The sequence below is a fragment of the Phycodurus eques genome, chromosome 4 (assembly GCF_024500275.1).
Source record: "Phycodurus eques isolate BA_2022a chromosome 4, UOR_Pequ_1.1, whole genome shotgun sequence".
Lineage (NCBI taxonomy): Eukaryota > Metazoa > Chordata > Actinopteri > Syngnathiformes > Syngnathidae > Phycodurus > Phycodurus eques.
Genome location: NC_084528.1, coordinates 33,397,746 through 33,414,859, shown reverse-complemented (window position 1 = coordinate 33,414,859; position 17,114 = coordinate 33,397,746). Strand labels below are relative to the sequence as shown.

Sequence of the window (17,114 nt, the reverse complement as noted above, 5' to 3'; positions counted from 1 at the left end):
TTTTAAAAAGATGTCTTGTATTTTAGTATTCAATATAAGGAATTAGCGGCACGGTGGACGACTGGTTAGCACATCTGCCTCAGAGTTCTGAGGACCTGGGTTCAAATCTGTGTGGAGTTTGCATGTTCCCCCCGTGCCTGCGTGGGTTTTCTGCGGGCACTCCGGTTTCCTCCCACACCCCAAAGACATGCATGGTAGGTTGATTGAGGACTCTAAATTGCCGTTAAGTGTGAATGTGTGCGCAAATGGTTGTTTGTTTATATGTGCCCTGCGATTAGCTGGCGACCAGTTCAGGGTGCACCCCGCCTCTCGCCCGAAGATGGCTGGGATAGGCTCCAGCACGCCCGCGACCCTTGTGAGGATCAAGCGGTAAAGAATTATTTTTGTTGTCCATTTAGTTTTACAGTAAAGTCCAACTGGGGTTTCAATACAGAGCTTCAAGCACACTCAGGGAGGGCAGAATAACATACATGACAATGCTTGCAAAAGCAACACGGAGTGCGTTCAGGGTGCCTTGACAGCGCAGGAACTTGCATACTCTGCGGCACAATCAGTTTTCTTCAATTATAAAAATTTTATGATCGTGTCAAGCCAAAATCGAAATCACAATTAAATTTCGATAAATCGCCCAGCCCTACTTTTGTCTTGATGTAATCCAACCGATTGGGGGTTGAGATAGGTGTCTTTTTGGTCACAAGCTTTGATTTTTCATCCCCAGGCACATTATACATGATGAATACAGTTAAGTAGTGAAGTAAAACAGAATATTTGCTGCATTGTCATGGCGCGGCGGCAGTTCGGTGTCTCGCTGGCTTAAAACACGCACCAGTATTTTCAGCGTGAGTGAAAGCTTCTGTGCATTTTGATTGGCCATAAGTGGCGAAGATTCAAATTTCGAATCGGGGCAAAAACACTCCTGAAAACACACTGCACAACAATTCAGTCGGGTTCCGTCCCGTCGCTCGGTGCGCGGCAACCATAACACATCCAGTCTCCCGCTGAATCTCGGTTTAGCCACGCCCATACGTCAAAAAAATACTTCAACGTTTCTCTGAAACCCACACAGCGTCATTGACCACAGACACACACGATACAGTACGTTCTAAGTTATAACTATTGATTGTAGGGTATATTACACTGGCTACAAAGTATAACAAATTAAAAACGTTACTTTATGTATCGTGCGAAGCTCGTCCAGCCCACGTGTGAATGTTTCGTCCCAAGCCGTTGTGGTACGCCAGCGCTGCGTTTGCAGTAAATGCATACCGCTTAATTTTCATCCTTTTGTGGTTGAAAGTGATCGCAAAACTCGGACATCCTCTGTCTGCAGCCGTGTGTATTCCAGCAGTGGTCCCAAGTTCCAATCGGAGATATGAAGACTAGGTACGCCGGCGGCTATAAGCTTCGTACATACGTGGCGGCCATGTTGGGGAGGTCATGAAGTTGTGTGCGTCTGCAAGTAATGTCCGTGCAGAAAACTGACGGTGGCGCGCAAACACGGTTCCGGCGGAGTTTCAACGCAAACATTTCGGGTCGGCCCATTTTTGGTCGACTTAACAGAGTTAGTCGACTTTTTTTCCCAGCCATAGTATCCGTGATTACCGCACCGACATTTGTTGCAGACGCACGCACTGAATCCATGCGACATGGTTGAAAGAGAAAATGAAGCGAGAGAGAAAAAAGATGTCCAAGGTGTGGGGGTCGCTTTAAATTGGATGAAAAGGATGAAAAGAAAGTGCTACACAATTACTGCAAAGCAGAGCTGGGGTCGTTTGGAGAGAAAACATCCGAGCACAAATAGCACGACGGATACATCCCGCACATACAGAAGCTAACTTTTTTTTTTTCCTTAAACTCATATACATATATTTATACATTCATTTATTCATCTTCCGTACGGCTTCTCCTCACACAGGTCGCGGGCGTGCTGGAGCCTATCCCAGCTGACTCTGGGCAAGAGGCGGGGTACACCCTGAACTGGTCGCCAGCCAATCGCAGGGCACATAGAACCAAACAAGCATTCGGACTCCCATTCACACCTACGGGCAATTTAGTGTTGCGGTTGTTGTGTCTACATGTATAACTCGTGCGGCAAAACAAGTCTATCTACGGGTCTGAATAAAGTAAACCGGACTGAACAAAAAAATATTTTTCAACACAAAATCAAATTGCATATGATTATTCAAGATCAAGATTATTGATTGTCGTTGTACAAGACATGATACAACAAAATTCGGGTGCACTAAGAAATGAGAATGCAATGCATTGAAGTAGTGTTTGAAACTACTTTTTGAAACTTTTTCTGGGGGCGGGCAATTACTTGATGGAATAGTCGATAGGATAATCGATTCGAAAAAGATTTGATAGTGACGGCCCTAGTCCAAATCAAAGCTGGCACTACAAATATTCTCAGTTCATGCAGATCTTACCCTGTGAATTTCATCATGTTTCAATTCAATTTTCAACAAACAATACAAAACCATGAGCGACTTCTGAAACTCCCTGTATTTGGGAATTAATGTTAAATCATTACTAAACCTTCGAACAACTGCTACTTTAACACACACGGCGCAGCTACGTAGGCATACAAACAGGGCATTCAACTTTTTTCGTGTGATATCGACCTTCAAATTAGAGTTAAACAGTATAACTTGAATACTTCTCAACATATCTCCTCGACACTTTTCGTCTGCCACTCCAGGAAGCCCTCCTCCGATTGGCTGACAAATTTCTGGTCAAAATATTCACCAATAAGTTGGTGCGGGTTGAAATTCTGAGGGAGGGCTTCTCCAAGTGGACGCAAGACGTTTCAAATGGCCTCCCTCGCACTAAAAAAATCCACTTAAGCGGCGCAAATGTACGTCGGTCATCAATTGTTGTTGGGTGAATTTATTTGCTCTGGAGGATTTTCCACAAGTGCTCATTCCATGTTTTTGACAAAGTTCCACAAGGAAGTCCGCCACTTGTCACGTTGCTCATCTCAAATTTAAAAAATTTAATTAAATAAAAAATCATCCGGATGACGGCTCGTACGTGGAAAACGTGGAAGTTGGTGGGGTCGGTCGGCGTACGAACGAGACGAGGTCAGCTTGGAAGCGGTCCGACCTCAGCGAAGGCGGCGTGATTATTTTGTTGCAACTGATGTGCGCTGCTTACACCGATCAATCAATCATGGCTGCCAACGGAGAGGAGCTCGTTTACAAAAGCTGTGAGCATTGACAATTTGGCAACTTTTTATAAGTAGTGACAAGTATGAGATCCTTTCATCGGTTCGCCTACGGCAAGAAAGGAGCCCCTGGAAGGCAATTGTGGAGTCAAGCGCCAAAGACATGAGGTCCACACTTTGGAAACTTTTGACCCGAGCTGGACAACTCAATTTATGACGTTAAATTGTAGAACGTTGCGTTGACAACCATGTTTTTGTTTCTGTGCACGTTGATGCAAGTTACTGCTGAGGAGAAAACTTTCAGCATTCACAGTTTCAAAGAAATAAAGCAAATCCCAGGAGGGGAATAAAGCAAAACTTGTGAAGAATGTCTTTATCATTTGATTTTTCTTCAAAAGGGCGGGGGGAAATTAATAAATAAGTAAAATACATTGAAAAAATCAATTACAATCGGATTTGTGACGAGAGCGAGATTTTATTTTAAAGCTACATCGACTCTTTTCTTTCCCCACAACCTTTATATGATTTGAACATTTTATTAATAAGTATGCTCAACTTCATACATTTGGATGAAAGTAAAAAAAAAAAAAAAAAAAAGAGAAAAAAAATGGGAATTTGAGTGTAGCCTGTAAAGTTAATAAAGGTTTTACAACTGTTTGACCACAAAACAGATTTTCTATTTCCTAAGGGAACCACTGCGCAGCAATTTCCAGCCATCCATTTTCTGAGCCGCTTCTCCTCACGCGGGTCGCGGGCGTGCTGGAGCCTATGCCAGTTATCATCGGGCAGGCGGCGGGGTACACCCTGAACTGGTTGCCAGCCAATCGCAGGGCACATACAAACAAACAACCATTCGCACTCAAATTCACACCGACAGGCAATTTACAGTTGTCAATTAACCTACCACGCATGTTTTTGGGATGAGGGAAAAACCGGAGTGCCCGGAGAAAACCCACGCAGGCACGGGGAGAACATGCAAACGCCACACAGGCGGGGCTGGGGATTGAACCCCGCTCCCCAGAACTGTGAGGCTGACGCTCTAACCAGTCGGCTACCGTGCCGCGCATCAATTTCAATACACATAATCTATTTTATTGACAAATAATTGCAATTAACATGACTATCCTGTTTTAAGACCCAAATGGGATTTAAAGCAGCAGAGTGAGTGAATGTTTGTGTGTGCGCATGCATGTGTGTCGGTGTGTGATAAGGACGATTGACACGACGTTTGGGAGGGAAAATGTGAATGCAAATGTTTACTTTCCTCAACTCTGCACTGACATGATGTGACTGATTCATTCAGAACATCAGTGCTGATAAGAAGGTAGTGAGTCCATCCGAGAGGTCGTAATCGTTGAACAACATTTTGAATCTTCGACTGTCGCCAAGCTGCTACACTGCCAACAATACAAAAGTCAACACACACCTTGACATATCGCATCACGTAACACACACACACACACACACACACACACAGGAAATGCTTCCATCCAGCAGAGGAGGTCCAGGACTGTAGTACACTGAATAATCACCACCGCCACCACCACCATCATCTGCATTTCAATAAAAGGAACTCAATTTGTGGAATGCACTAAAACCACAATGTAAGAATATGAAATCATGTCCACTTTTGGGTCACATTTTTTATAGATACACAATATTGCCAAAAGTATCCGCTCACCTGCCTTGTTTAGCATATGAATTTAAGTGATATCAAATTCTAAATTCATAGGTTTTATGAATATGACATCTGTCCATCTAGCCTTTGGAACCATAACGGCTTCAAGTCTCCTGGGAAGGATTTCTACAAGGTTTAGGAGCGTGTTCATGGGAATTTTTCACCGTTAATCTCGAGGCGCATTTGTGAGGTCGTGCACTGATGTCGGACGAGAAGGTCGCTTCTCAGTCTGCGCTCTAATTCATCCCAAAGGCGTTCTATCGGGTTGAGGTCAGGACTCAGTGCCAGCCAGTAAAGTGGATCAACAGCAAACGCTCTTTGTCGCCCAGGTCACGTTGTCATGTTGGAAGAGGAGGAACTGTTGCCATAAGATGGAAGCATGCAACTGCCCAAAATCTCTTTGCATCCTCAAGAAATTCAGAGTTAATTTCGCTAGAACTAAAGGGCCAATATTTTGGACAGAATTTCTAATATTTTTGGCAACAGAGTGTATGTATCATGGAAGGGCTTGATTTCATAAGCTTTGCCCTCAGTCCTTTCAGTTTTTTTAACCTGTAATTTTTTTTTTAGCCATTTGTAAATCTTTCTTTTTAAATTGGTTGAAATAATTATTTTCTACTCATTAACTGACAATAGACACATTCTCAATATTCCCTGGCTGGACTCATATATAGATTTTGATTTTTACATATTTACAATAAAACTTATATTTGACAAATATTCATATTTAAACTGTTTTCCAGACAAACTGCCAAACTTGTAACTATTTTGTCTTACACTTGAAAAAATGACAAAATATTCCTTTTTACCACAATTATTTGTGTTTTGTTTTTTTGTAAACACGATTCCGGCCTTGTTGTGTTTTTTTTCCCACTATCATCCTCTTATTTTTGTTTTTACTTTATTTTATTACACGATCACCCTCTTATTCACATTTCTTTTGTTCTTTTTTTTTGCTGGTGGAAATCTTCTCAACATATTGATATTAAAATATTGGAAATGTTCATATTCATTCTACGGGGCACTCGGGTCTCTCATGTCTAGACCGGAAATGCTCCGCAGGTGTGACTGCTTGTTTGTCTACTTGTGCCCGGCGACCAGTTGAGGGTGTACCCTGCCTGTCGCCGAGGTCATCTGGAATCGGCTCCAGCACGCCCCAAAGAGGCGCTTCACAGACAGAATGCACGGACGTTCACATAGCAACTGTTCTCCAGACAAACTGACAACTTGCAACTATTTGTCTTCAAGTGGAAACAACAAAACGCCTTCGTCACGTCAACTTTCAAAAGAAGCAAAGGGCCCAAGAGCCAGCGCTGCTGTTCTTATAAGCTTGTATATTTAAAGGAGCTCATTCGCAAACCTTGTTCTTCTAATGCATTCCGCATGGATGAGCAGATTGCAGCCTGTCTCTTCAAGGCTCCTTTTGGGCCTGCCGAAGCGCCGCAAAGCCTCCAAACTTGACAGCTAGCCGTTAGCCACTTAGCAAGGCTAGCCTCCCGTTTTGCTCCTGTTTGTCGTTAGCTAGTTGCCATCCGCGTGCACACGAAGCACCCCTGCGCTGCTAGGAAGCGCTCGTCGCTGGCTTTGATCGTAAAAAGCGGCCCTAGCGTGACCCAAAATGTCATCCGAGTGGAGCTTGTGCTGCTGGGGAGCCGTGGCTAGGCTAAACTAAGCTGAGCTGCTAACGGGCTAGTCGTTAGCCGCCACAGTCGTCGTCGCCAAAGCGAACACACAACATGAAAACATGGACAAACACATGAAATGCAAAAGAAGTCAGTGGGTTCTGTGGGACGGAACACTTTACCTGGGCGGGTTCGGACGGTCACCCATCATCCCAGACGTAAAAACCGAGGCGACGGAGCTAATGCTGCTAGCGATAGCTGACACACTGACGACGGGAGGGGGTGGGGGGGGGGGGGGGAGACTGAAGCTGCCCAGGCTGGACGAGGCGCCGTCCCGAGTCCCGACAAGCCGCTCTTAGCTCCAAGAGGGTGGGGGTACTTTACCTTGATCCTCTGCGGTTGGCAACGGCAGCGGCCAGGAGTTATCCTATGTTGGGAAATCTAGCGGGGGGTGGCTATGTGCGGGGATACCTCCAGCTCGGTGCGGAAAGCCTTTCCCAAAATCAGGCACAATGTCGGCCTCAACAGCGGCGGACGTTCTCCTTCCAACCTCAAACTCCCATCCAGAAGGCCCAGCGGTCGCTATTACATTCCCCCTTCCCCGAAGTGACGGTGATGCTGATGCTCCTGTCTGGTCGCGGGTGGTCTCCTCACGGTTTTATTTTCGGGGCTGTTTCTTCTTTTGTCAACAGCACAGGAGGGCTGAGAGCACGGCACACATAACACAAGCACACTAACGTGCTCGGCAGGGCCGTCGCGCTCATTGGTCGCAACGATCGATGAACGTGATTGCGATTGGAGGAGGAGGCAAGTCAGTCAGATGGGAGTGGGGGGGGCCCAGGCTGTGACGCCATAAATTGGGCGGACGAGTCAGCAGGCAACAAGCAAACAAAATGCCGTTCGAACCACAACACTTAAAGATTGAAAATTATTATAAGGAAACTCCCTTGGGCCCCTTTCTCCCCTATGTTTTTGCTTTTATTTGTTTATATCTACATAGACTGTGTTGTTCCTGTGTATTCAATAAAGTTTATTTTAAAAAAGCAGGGTGAACAAGGGAAGACAAGAAAGGCGCTGATTGGTTACAGCGAGCGATGAAGGCGATTGCAATTGGACAAGGAGGCAAGTCGTTAAGCGGGAGGGCGGGGGCATGCCATGACGCCGTCAGTTCGACGGAGGAGCTAGCAGGCAGGAGACAAGGAAAGACAGAAAGGCGCAAGGAGCTTTCAACTCAATGTTTGTCTCCTCGGAATGAGGACAAACTTGTTCGCGGCCCTTCTTCCTCCTAGCCGGCTGACACTAGCTTGGCTAGCATGTTAGCATTAGCCGCCAGATTAAAGCAAGAGATAACATGCATTCGAATCATATTTCATCCATCCATTATCTGAACTGCTTACATCAATTTTTTATAGAGCGTGATGTCATTGGAGGGTCTGGAAGCGCAGCCTATCCCAGCTCTCTGGGTAAGAGGCAGCCTACACCCTGGACTGGTCACGAAAGTCAGGGCACATCCTGGTTCTGTTCAGTTCGGTTCGGTCCAATACGATAGGGAGACTACGCTGTCACGTGATTTGTTGCCTAGCAACGGCCAGCAACTACAATTCGTGTAAACACATAATACACAACAGTGCTCATTCATCAAATTAACTTGACATTGTTCGTTTGAATGACAAGTTCTTTTAAGGTAAATTTTCAAGTGAGTCACGTTAGGTTAGTACGACACTCAGGTCATGTGATGCCATAAGCCAATCACATGCTTTACAACACAGTAAAAGCGATGCATAAGTAAATTTTTGTTTAAATGTACAGTGGTGCCTTGAGATGAGTTTAATTCACTCAATGATGGAAATGCTATTAAAGCGTTCCAGCCTTCCCCAAAAAAACAAAAATTGTAGTGTATGAAGAGAAATAGCACGCCATAATATTGTACTTAATAAAAACATACACTAATGGCATAATTAAGTAGAATTAAACCATTTTCGTAACACTGCATCGAATCAGAATCAGATTCATCTTTATTTGCCAAGTATGTCCAAAAAGACACACAACGAATTTGTCTCCGGTAGTTGGAGCCGCTCGAGTACGACAACAGACAGAATGAACATTGTGCTTCATCTGGTAGTCTATTAAACCTTGTGTGTTTAAAACAGCCACTTGGTTTAGCATTTCAATCTCCTATCTTAATGCGAACGCTAATTAGAATCTATGATGCAGTGCTATAACTGTTAAAGCAACGAATTGAACACAAACAGTGCAGCTACACGTAGACAGATGGCAGTACAGTTCTCAGTCATATATTCTTTATCCTCTGCTGACTAATATTAGTGCCATACTGATGAGCTGCATGCATTTTAAAATGCCCCTTCAAGTTCAAATATTTTATTTTGTTGAGATGTATTGCTTCATTTTGTCAACTCTGTCCACAAGATCAGTCTTCAAAGTACAAATGTTCAAGCCTAAAACTTGAATTTTGCTGACTTTGACAACTAGGCAAGGTTGACCTTGAACAGGTTGTCAGCCAATCACAGGGCATATTCAGACAAAAAAAAACAAAAAAACATCCACAAGTATGGACAATTAAGAGTCTTCACTGAAAACCACACTATACTGATGAGAAAATTAGAAAGCGATAGAGTCAAAGGAAAAGCACAAATATGGCTTACTGACTACCTTTTGAATAAAAAAAACAATTTGGGCTGTTATATTAAAGATACAAGCCACAACTTTTTTGTTTAAAAAAGTAATTTTCTCCCAAGCCACTACTACAGGAGATACTGCTGAGTAAGCCATTCACCTCCTCTAACATCTTGCTCTATTTATATTTTTTTATTTTGCGAATGCCCTATTCATTTGGTGGTGCACTGCAAATGATGCCACAGAAAAAAATATATTTTTTATTTTTTTTTTAAAGGCTGCATGTCCTTCAAAACATAGTAAAATTTTTGTAGAATCACATATAAGGGGCATAACATGCATTGCCTACATCATATTGAACCAACGGCTCTGTTCTTTTGTTGTAGTGCAAAATTCAAGCTTGTGGGGCACCAAAAGTTCCATACTATAGCTTTAAGTCAAATCAGACCTAATCAAAGTAACAAGCGGAGTTCCACAGGGATGAGTCCTCAGTCCAATATTATTCACCTTGTATGTGAATGATATCTGTTTGGCATGTGTCGCCTTGTGAATTATGAATATTTTTTCACAGTTAAAATGTATTTTAAAACATATGATTAAGTATTTCAAATCCAAACATAATTTAAACATGTGAGTAGTAGTCTGACAGAAATATAAGTACAGCGGAACCTCAATTTAACGGACTAATAGGGGGGAAGGGTCGTCCTTTAAAGCTGATTTTCTGTTAAATTGTAGCACTTTCTTTCATGGCCTAAAAATAACAAAATTATTGTTTTGTACTTTTCCAAAATATACATAGTTTCACGAGTTTGTGCGCTTCCTTTTTTCACCTCCGTTACAACTGGATGCCATAGAGAAGGGCCTGACAGAAAACAACTGTAGACGGCACCAAAATCAGTATAGAATGTTTGCGAGACGACACGATGAGCGCCCGTGTAAACACCAGCCATCGATTTGAATAGGTGGCTTTGACATGCCCCTTTTCAACTGCGTAATTACGGCGACGCTAAGCTATTGTCCTTGCATTGTCTTTGATGGGAACATCGCCCCCCTGCCAACATGGCCGCTACATAGGCACAACTGTTTGCCAGATCTAGTAGTCGTTTATCTTTGACAAGCAGCGGCACAACCCAGAAATGCATGTACCAGTCTCTCCCCGTCGATTCCGCCACAGCGCCAGCAAACAACAGCGGCCAATTGTGGACCAGGCTGTCAACTACTGTACAAAGGAGGGGTTTGAGTTCCAACCGGACACTATTTTCTGTCATACATTTTGTCAGTACGGTGGCTTCTTCGTGTAGCTGTGTTTTTTGTGAGGTCCCGATTTTAGTTTTAAAACAGAAGAACTTTTCCTGTCCTTCTTCTTCCCCGCGTCTTGCTCTTCCCCTCCCGGTTTCCATAGCAACAGCTGCGCGTCCTCCCCCCCGGTGACCAGCGCCCCCCGGGCCTCGTCCCACACAAAGCACCTGACGGTGGAGGCGTGTCCCCCGCGGAGGGTCCCGAGGAGACGCAGCCCCTCGTCGTCGCACTCCATCAGCTGAACGTCGCCGCCCCTGTCCCCGCCCACCACCAGCAGCTGGCCCGCCCCCTCCAGCCAGGCCCCGCCCACCAGGTATTCCGGGCCCCGACCGTCCGGCTTGACTTCCGAGCGCCGGACGTCCGGGCAGCTGAAGACGGCGAGCGGTCGCTCGGTGTCCAGCTGCCGGAGGTCCCACAGGTGCAGCCCCTCGTCATGGCTGAGGCACAGCAAACGGCTCCCGTCAGCCGCCGCCCAGCGCACTGACGCCGCCGACGACTCGCTGTTGCACGTGCACAGCAGCGCCTCCTCCTCGGACCCGCGCCGCACGTCGAACACGTTCACCAGGCCGTCGGTGGAGCCGGACGCCAGCCGGTCCTTGTCGCGCGGGTGGAAGCGCACCTGAGTGATATCGTCGCTATGCGACTCGGAGTAGATGCCCAGCGGGGCAACGCCGGGCTTCCTGCTGTCCCAGAACACCAACAGGCTGTCTTCGTCGTCCAGCTGATCCGTGCCGGGAAACAGAAAGCGGAAAAGAAAAGGAAGAAATGAACCTATAAAGCTAACATGCAAACTTGTTTTTGGAATGTGGGAGGAAGCCGGCATACCTGGAGAAAAGCAGGTACACGTTCGTTCCATCGACCATATCTTCCCCCCCCCCCTTTTGGGGTCAATGGCCCCAAGTCAAACTAATGTTTCATGTTTCCCCTCAGCCAATTGCAAGGTACATACAGTATAGACAAACAAGCATTCACAATCACATTCACTCCGACGGACAATTTGGTTTAAAGTCCACACAGGAAGGCCAGAACCCGGATTTTAACCCGCAACCTAAGAATTGTAAGACGGATGCGCTAACCACTCCAACACCTTGCCGCCAGTCGAAAAACAATTGAAGCCAATTCCTATTTGGATCAAATGTGACTTACAAGGGTGCCATTTCTATTATTTACCAAAGAAAATGTTGATAGTTCATGTTTACAGTAACTCATAAGAATAATTTTATAATTATAATTTTTGTGCACTTTAAACTTTTTTTTTGAGAAACCACCGCACCCGAGGACGATCAACCTATCACAGACAGACGTTGTGACCAACCAGGTGTCAATAATTTGCCATGCACTCCAGTCGCCGGCACAGCCCCGCAGCTTGGCGCCGGCTGACCTGGGTTAGGTCCTAACCTTATTTTCGAAGAGCCACCTCTGGAGACACACACTTTTTGGACCTCTCCCCTTTCTCTTTGTCTGTCTTCATTCAGCCGATTCTTCATTTTTGTTACCGTGGAATAATGTTTGTGTCATCACTATCATTTTAAGTCTGCAGCTTTGAGATTCTTTGACGTCATGACTGATTCGAGCGTCAAGCTAAGACTTGATTTCTCACCAAGCCCAAACCCATGGAACCCATCCCCTGATATTCACTTTTTCCTGCGCTTTCTGAAATGCCCTAAGATGACACAAGATAGTGCCAAAGCCCTGTATAAATAGGAGAGTAGTACATTGGACATAAAGTGAAGTGCAGAATAAAGTAGTATACTGAACCGAAGTGCCGGCGCAGAGCAGCGCATCGCCGCAGCTCAGGTCGAAGCTACAGAAGCTGTGCGACGGGTCGCCGCGGAACACTTGGGCGGCGTCCGTCCCCGGGCGGCGGACATCCCAGGCCCGGACAGTCCCGTCCACCGACGCAGAGTAGAGGAGATCGGGGCGCGCGTGAGCGAAGGTCAGGCCGCACACGCGACCGGCGTGCCCGCGATACTCGCCCACGAGGCGCAGCGTGGCCTCGTCGTGCAGACGCAGCGCCAAGTTGGAACACGACACCGCCAGCACGGCGCCGACGGGGTGCAGCGCCACATCCAGGAGGTAGGTGGCGTCGTCTGGAGCACAGCGGCCAGCCAGCGCCAAGCTGACAAACTTGTCCTCCAAGACTTCCATCCTCACGTCCGAGAACCTGAAACACAGACAGACGCATGAAATTTGCATTTGCAAATCGGAGTCAAACCAGGAGGAACACTTGCACAATTTAACTAAAAAATCCAAACACAAAAAAAACATTGGAAAAAGTATTCAACATCACAAAAATATTAAAACGTACACAGATATTGGGGAAAAAAAGAAAAGACAAATAAATTCAAGGTCTATTCAAGATGGCACCTACCCGGGTGGTCGCCTCGCTTACTATACGTGCTCTCTCGCAGTCTATGTTTTTCGTTTGTCTTTGGAGACATCACGTGACGCACTTACAAAAGGGAAGACTTTCTAAACATTAGGGAGTCCACCCCAGACTTTCTTTCACCAACTTTCACCTATCTGCTCCCTTTTTTTCTCGCCGGGGGGCCACAGCGGCAAACGAGCGCAGGTCAAGCACCGTAAGAGAGGATTCCGAATCCCGCGCCCGTCGATTCACCTCGCAAATCTTCGCTCTCGACCCAACGAAATGGACGAGCTTCATCTTCTGACAAAGACCGGTAAAGACTCCGGACCTCGCGGAGACACGGCTTTGTGAAGGCGTTCCCGATGGCGCCGTAACGCTTCCGGGCTTCCAACTACACCGAGCGGACGGCGTCACTGAGTTATCGGGGAAAACAAAAGGCGGCGGGATGTGCTTCTATATCAACGAAAAACGGCGGAACGACGTCACGGAGCTCAGCGCACACTGCGGCCCGGACTTGGAGTCGCTGTTTTTGAACGGCAAGTCATTTTACTTCGCTTCATTGAATGAAGGATACATCCATACATCAGGATACATCCTCTCTCCGCTGCTCTTCTCTCTCCACATGAACGGCTGCACCTCAACGCACCCGGCTGTCAAACTCTTGAAGTTTGCAGATGAGACCACAGTCTTCGGCCTCATCAAAGATGGTGACGAATCGGCCTATCGACAGGAAGCGGAGCGGCTGGAGCTATGGTGCGGCTGACACAACCTGGAGCTGAACACGCTCGAAACTGTAGAGATGGCCAAATAACATCCTTGGCCACAGCTGCCCCTCACGCTGTCCAACTGCCCCGTGTAGACTGTCGAGAGCTTCAAGTTCCTGGGAATTACAGTCTCTCAGGACCTGAAGTGGGAGACCAACATCAACTCCATCCTGAAAAAGGCCCAGCAGTATATGTACGTCCTGCGGCTTCTGAGGAAGCACGGCCTGCCACGGGAGCTGTCGAGGCAGTTCTCGCAGTCATCGAATCGGTCCTGTGTTCATCCATCACAGTCTGGTGTGTTGCTGCCACAAAAAATGACAACACCAGACTGCCACGGACAATCAAAACTGCTGAAAAATTGTCAGTACCCCCCTACCCATCCTTGAGGACTTGCACGCTGCCAGAACTAAGACAAGCGCATGCAAAATCCTCTCGGACCCTCCACATCTTGGTCACCACGTCTTCCAGCTCCTTCCCTCGGGTAGGCGCTACCGAACAATGCAAACTAAAGCTAGCAGACATTCCAACAGCTTCCTCCCTCTTGCCATTAATTTTGTAACATGCTGCCAATTTTGTCTTGAGATTGTTGTCACATCTCTGTCGGGCCAAATATACATTCTTCATGCACTCACTGTAGTGGTGTCGTCACTTTGCAGTATTTTCATATCTGTTGCTGACCAATACTGACCACTCATGTGCTTGAGGAATATCTGAACCAATTTGCACAAATAACACTGTTCCAGATTAAAAATTCACTTTAAATTGCATCAATTTCTTGAAGGCTCTGCGCCATTTGCACCAAATATTTGAGGCAAATACATTTTTCTTTAAATATGAACACAAAAAGTATAATTTGTTTTAAGTAAAAGAAAAACATTTGGAATAAACAGTTGAGAAAAAACGACAAAATAATAGTTGACGAACCAAACAAATCTTGGACAAAAATCTAAAAATGGTAGTAACGACAATTAAAACCTAAGTGTGAAATGAGATAACGCGTTTTTCAGAATCAGACTCATCTTTATTTTGCCAAGTATGTCCAAAAAACACACCAGGAATTTGTCTACGGTAGTTGGAGCTGTTCGAGTACGACAACAGACAGTCAATTGACAGAGACAGAGTAAACTGTTAACTTATTCAACGTGAACAAATTACCAATTATTTAAATATGAAGTCAATCAATATACACTTTTATACTAGACAATCGTAATAGCGTGCAACTTTATTGACATTGTCAAAAAAATCGTGAGCAGCAAGGGGAGTTCAAATGGAGGCAAAACCAAACTATATTAAACACTTCGCTCAACCAGACTAGTGCCGAATTACCCTCATTAATGTAGTCTACTAAATAGTATATAACGAACTCGACATATAGCAACTCGTATTCCGTTGTTGCACAATAAGTATTAAATGAAGCTTAATTTTCCGAGCACACCACTATAACTTACCGCGATGTCTTTCTGAACTTTTATACTCGCATGAAGACGAATAAAGATGAAAAAAGTGAACAGTAAACAAGTGTAAGTAGGACAAAAACCCAACAAAATAATTTTAGAAGACCAAAATGCGCATGGAAGACAAAAAGTGTCACACTGGTTGCAGTCCGGACTCCGGAAACGCACACGAACAAACGTTCCGCGTCATGACAACTACGAAAGACAACTATTCCTTAATTAAAGATGTACAGTGCAGTACAGTCAGATATTTGGTCATCTTGAAGGGCAAACTGTGTTTTTATCTTAATTGACTTTTGTTTGTAAGTCGTTTTGTTAGTGAATCTTTTCAATCACATCACACACAATACGATAAATCTGAAGACATTTCGTGAGAAGAAATCAAGTGACGTCACAGTCATAAATTGTGCTATTTCATTTCAAACAAGAGTGTGAATTTTATTGAGAGTTTTCCTGTTGGTGGGAGGGAAAAATCTGCGTTAAATCTTGCAGCACGTGATGACACTGATGACCAGCAGGTGGAAGCATCCATCCATCCATTTTCTGAGGTGCTTCTCCTCACTAGGGTCGCGGGCGTGCTGGAGCCTATCCCAGCTGTCATCGGGCAGGAGGCGGGGTACACCCTGAACTGGTTGCCAGCCAATCGCAGGGCACATAGAAACAAACAACCATTCGCGCTCACAGTCATGCCTACGGACAATTTAGAGTCTCCAATTAATGCATGTTTTTGGGATGTGGGAGGAAACCGGAGTGCCCGGAGAAAACCCACGCAGGCACGGGGAGAACATGCAAACACCACACAGGTGGGGACGGGGATCGAACCCGGGTCCTCAGAACTGTGAGGCTGACGCTCTAACCAGTCGGCCACCGTGCCGCCCAGGTGGAAGCAGTTTCCGATTATCAGCGTTTATCATGACGGTAAAAATAAAACTGAGACTATGGACCATAGATATCGTATGTAACACAATATCATAAATCAATCCTAAACAGCTGTGGTTATTTATCTCTGTGCTCTGGACTGGTCATCAGCTAATGTCAGCGCAAAAACAATCGACTCGTCGCCATTCCCTAAAGTTTGTTTTGGTCCAATCACATTTCAGCGTCAGTGTTGCCATGTCAACGTAATCCGCCCACAATTGATATTCGTCAGCATTTTAGGTCCTCTGATTGGTTGGTCGGAGCAAAACGCGTCCGGGCCGTTGCGATATGATCACGTGACTCACTTTTCAAAATCCTCATCCTGGTGAGCACGATGGACTTGATTGACCTGTTTCGTGTTATGACGTCACGAATCTCGATTTTGAAGTGGTCCAGTTGACGTACGAGGCAGAAAAAAAAATCAACTAGAGTCGCAGCTCGCGAGAACCGCCAGAACCACAAGAACCAGCAGGCAAAATCTGGACGGGATGTGTGTGTGTGTGTGTGTGTGTGTGTGTGTGCGCGCGCGCGCGCGCGTGTCTGTGTGTGTGCGTGTTCGTGTGCGTGTGCGTGCGCGCGCCTCAGTGCCAAGGGGAAAACTGGCGTGACGACAAACATCTCGACCACACGTGCATATGAAGAGCGACCAGTCTTCCGTAGTGTTCGGGAACGTTTCGTTCAGAAGACCGAATCTTTTTAATCTTTTAGCTTGGCCGCCGTGAGGCGAGCGAGTCAGCTGGGAGCGGAACTGTTGAACTGCGGAACTGTCACTCACTTCTGAATCTTCAGCGAATGACCATTGAGCAGCCAGCGTGCAATCGGGGGCGGGACTTCATTAAGGGTTAGGGTTACTGCCATGTGATTTGCGATTCGCCAGCGTTGTCACTCACTTCGGCGAATGACCAATGAGCAGTCAGCGTCAGGCAGCGTCGCGCAGGCGGGGGAGGGACTTAAGTGAACCGATTGATTCGTTCAGTGTACTGGTGCATTGAGGAACTAAAGAACTGAAGAGTGATTCGTTCATGGGAGGAATCGAGGAACTGAGGAACTGAACTGAAGAGTGTTCCATTACACACGAGCGATTCGTTCGTTGAACTTCTTGGTTTGTGATCCGCTAAAGAGCGATGTACTAGTACGACGAGTGATTCGTTTGCGCAAGGAATGACGTACTCATGAGGGATTTGAACCGTAAATCGTGACGTCCTCGCGGA

General features: G+C 45.9%; 1 protein-coding gene across 1 annotated transcript; it reads right to left on the bottom strand.

Annotated features, from left to right (window-relative positions):
- Positions 1-8,896: 8,896 nt before the first annotated feature.
- Positions 8,897-15,112, bottom strand: wdr89 (WD repeat domain 89). Its single transcript, XM_061675434.1, has 3 exons — positions 14,980-15,112; positions 12,158-12,563; positions 8,897-11,120 (listed from the first exon to the last, which is right to left on the bottom strand). The coding sequence occupies exons 2-3, from the start codon at positions 12,545-12,547 to the stop codon at positions 10,377-10,379; spliced, it is 1,134 nt and encodes a 377-aa protein (XP_061531418.1). The 5' UTR covers positions 12,548-12,563; positions 14,980-15,112; the 3' UTR covers positions 8,897-10,376.
- Positions 15,113-17,114: the final 2,002 nt, after the last annotated feature.

What these genes read in the sequence shown, in the direction of transcription:
- wdr89 (XM_061675434.1), bottom strand. Translation starts at nt 12,547, where the DNA reads ATGGAAGTCTTGGAGGACAAGTTTGTCAGCTTGGCGCTGGCTGGCCGC. An exon ending in TGCTCTGCGCCGGCACTTCG is followed by an intron (nt 11,121 to 12,157) that starts GTTCAGTATACT and finishes GGCACGGATCAG; the next exon opens with CTGGACGACGAAGACAGCCT.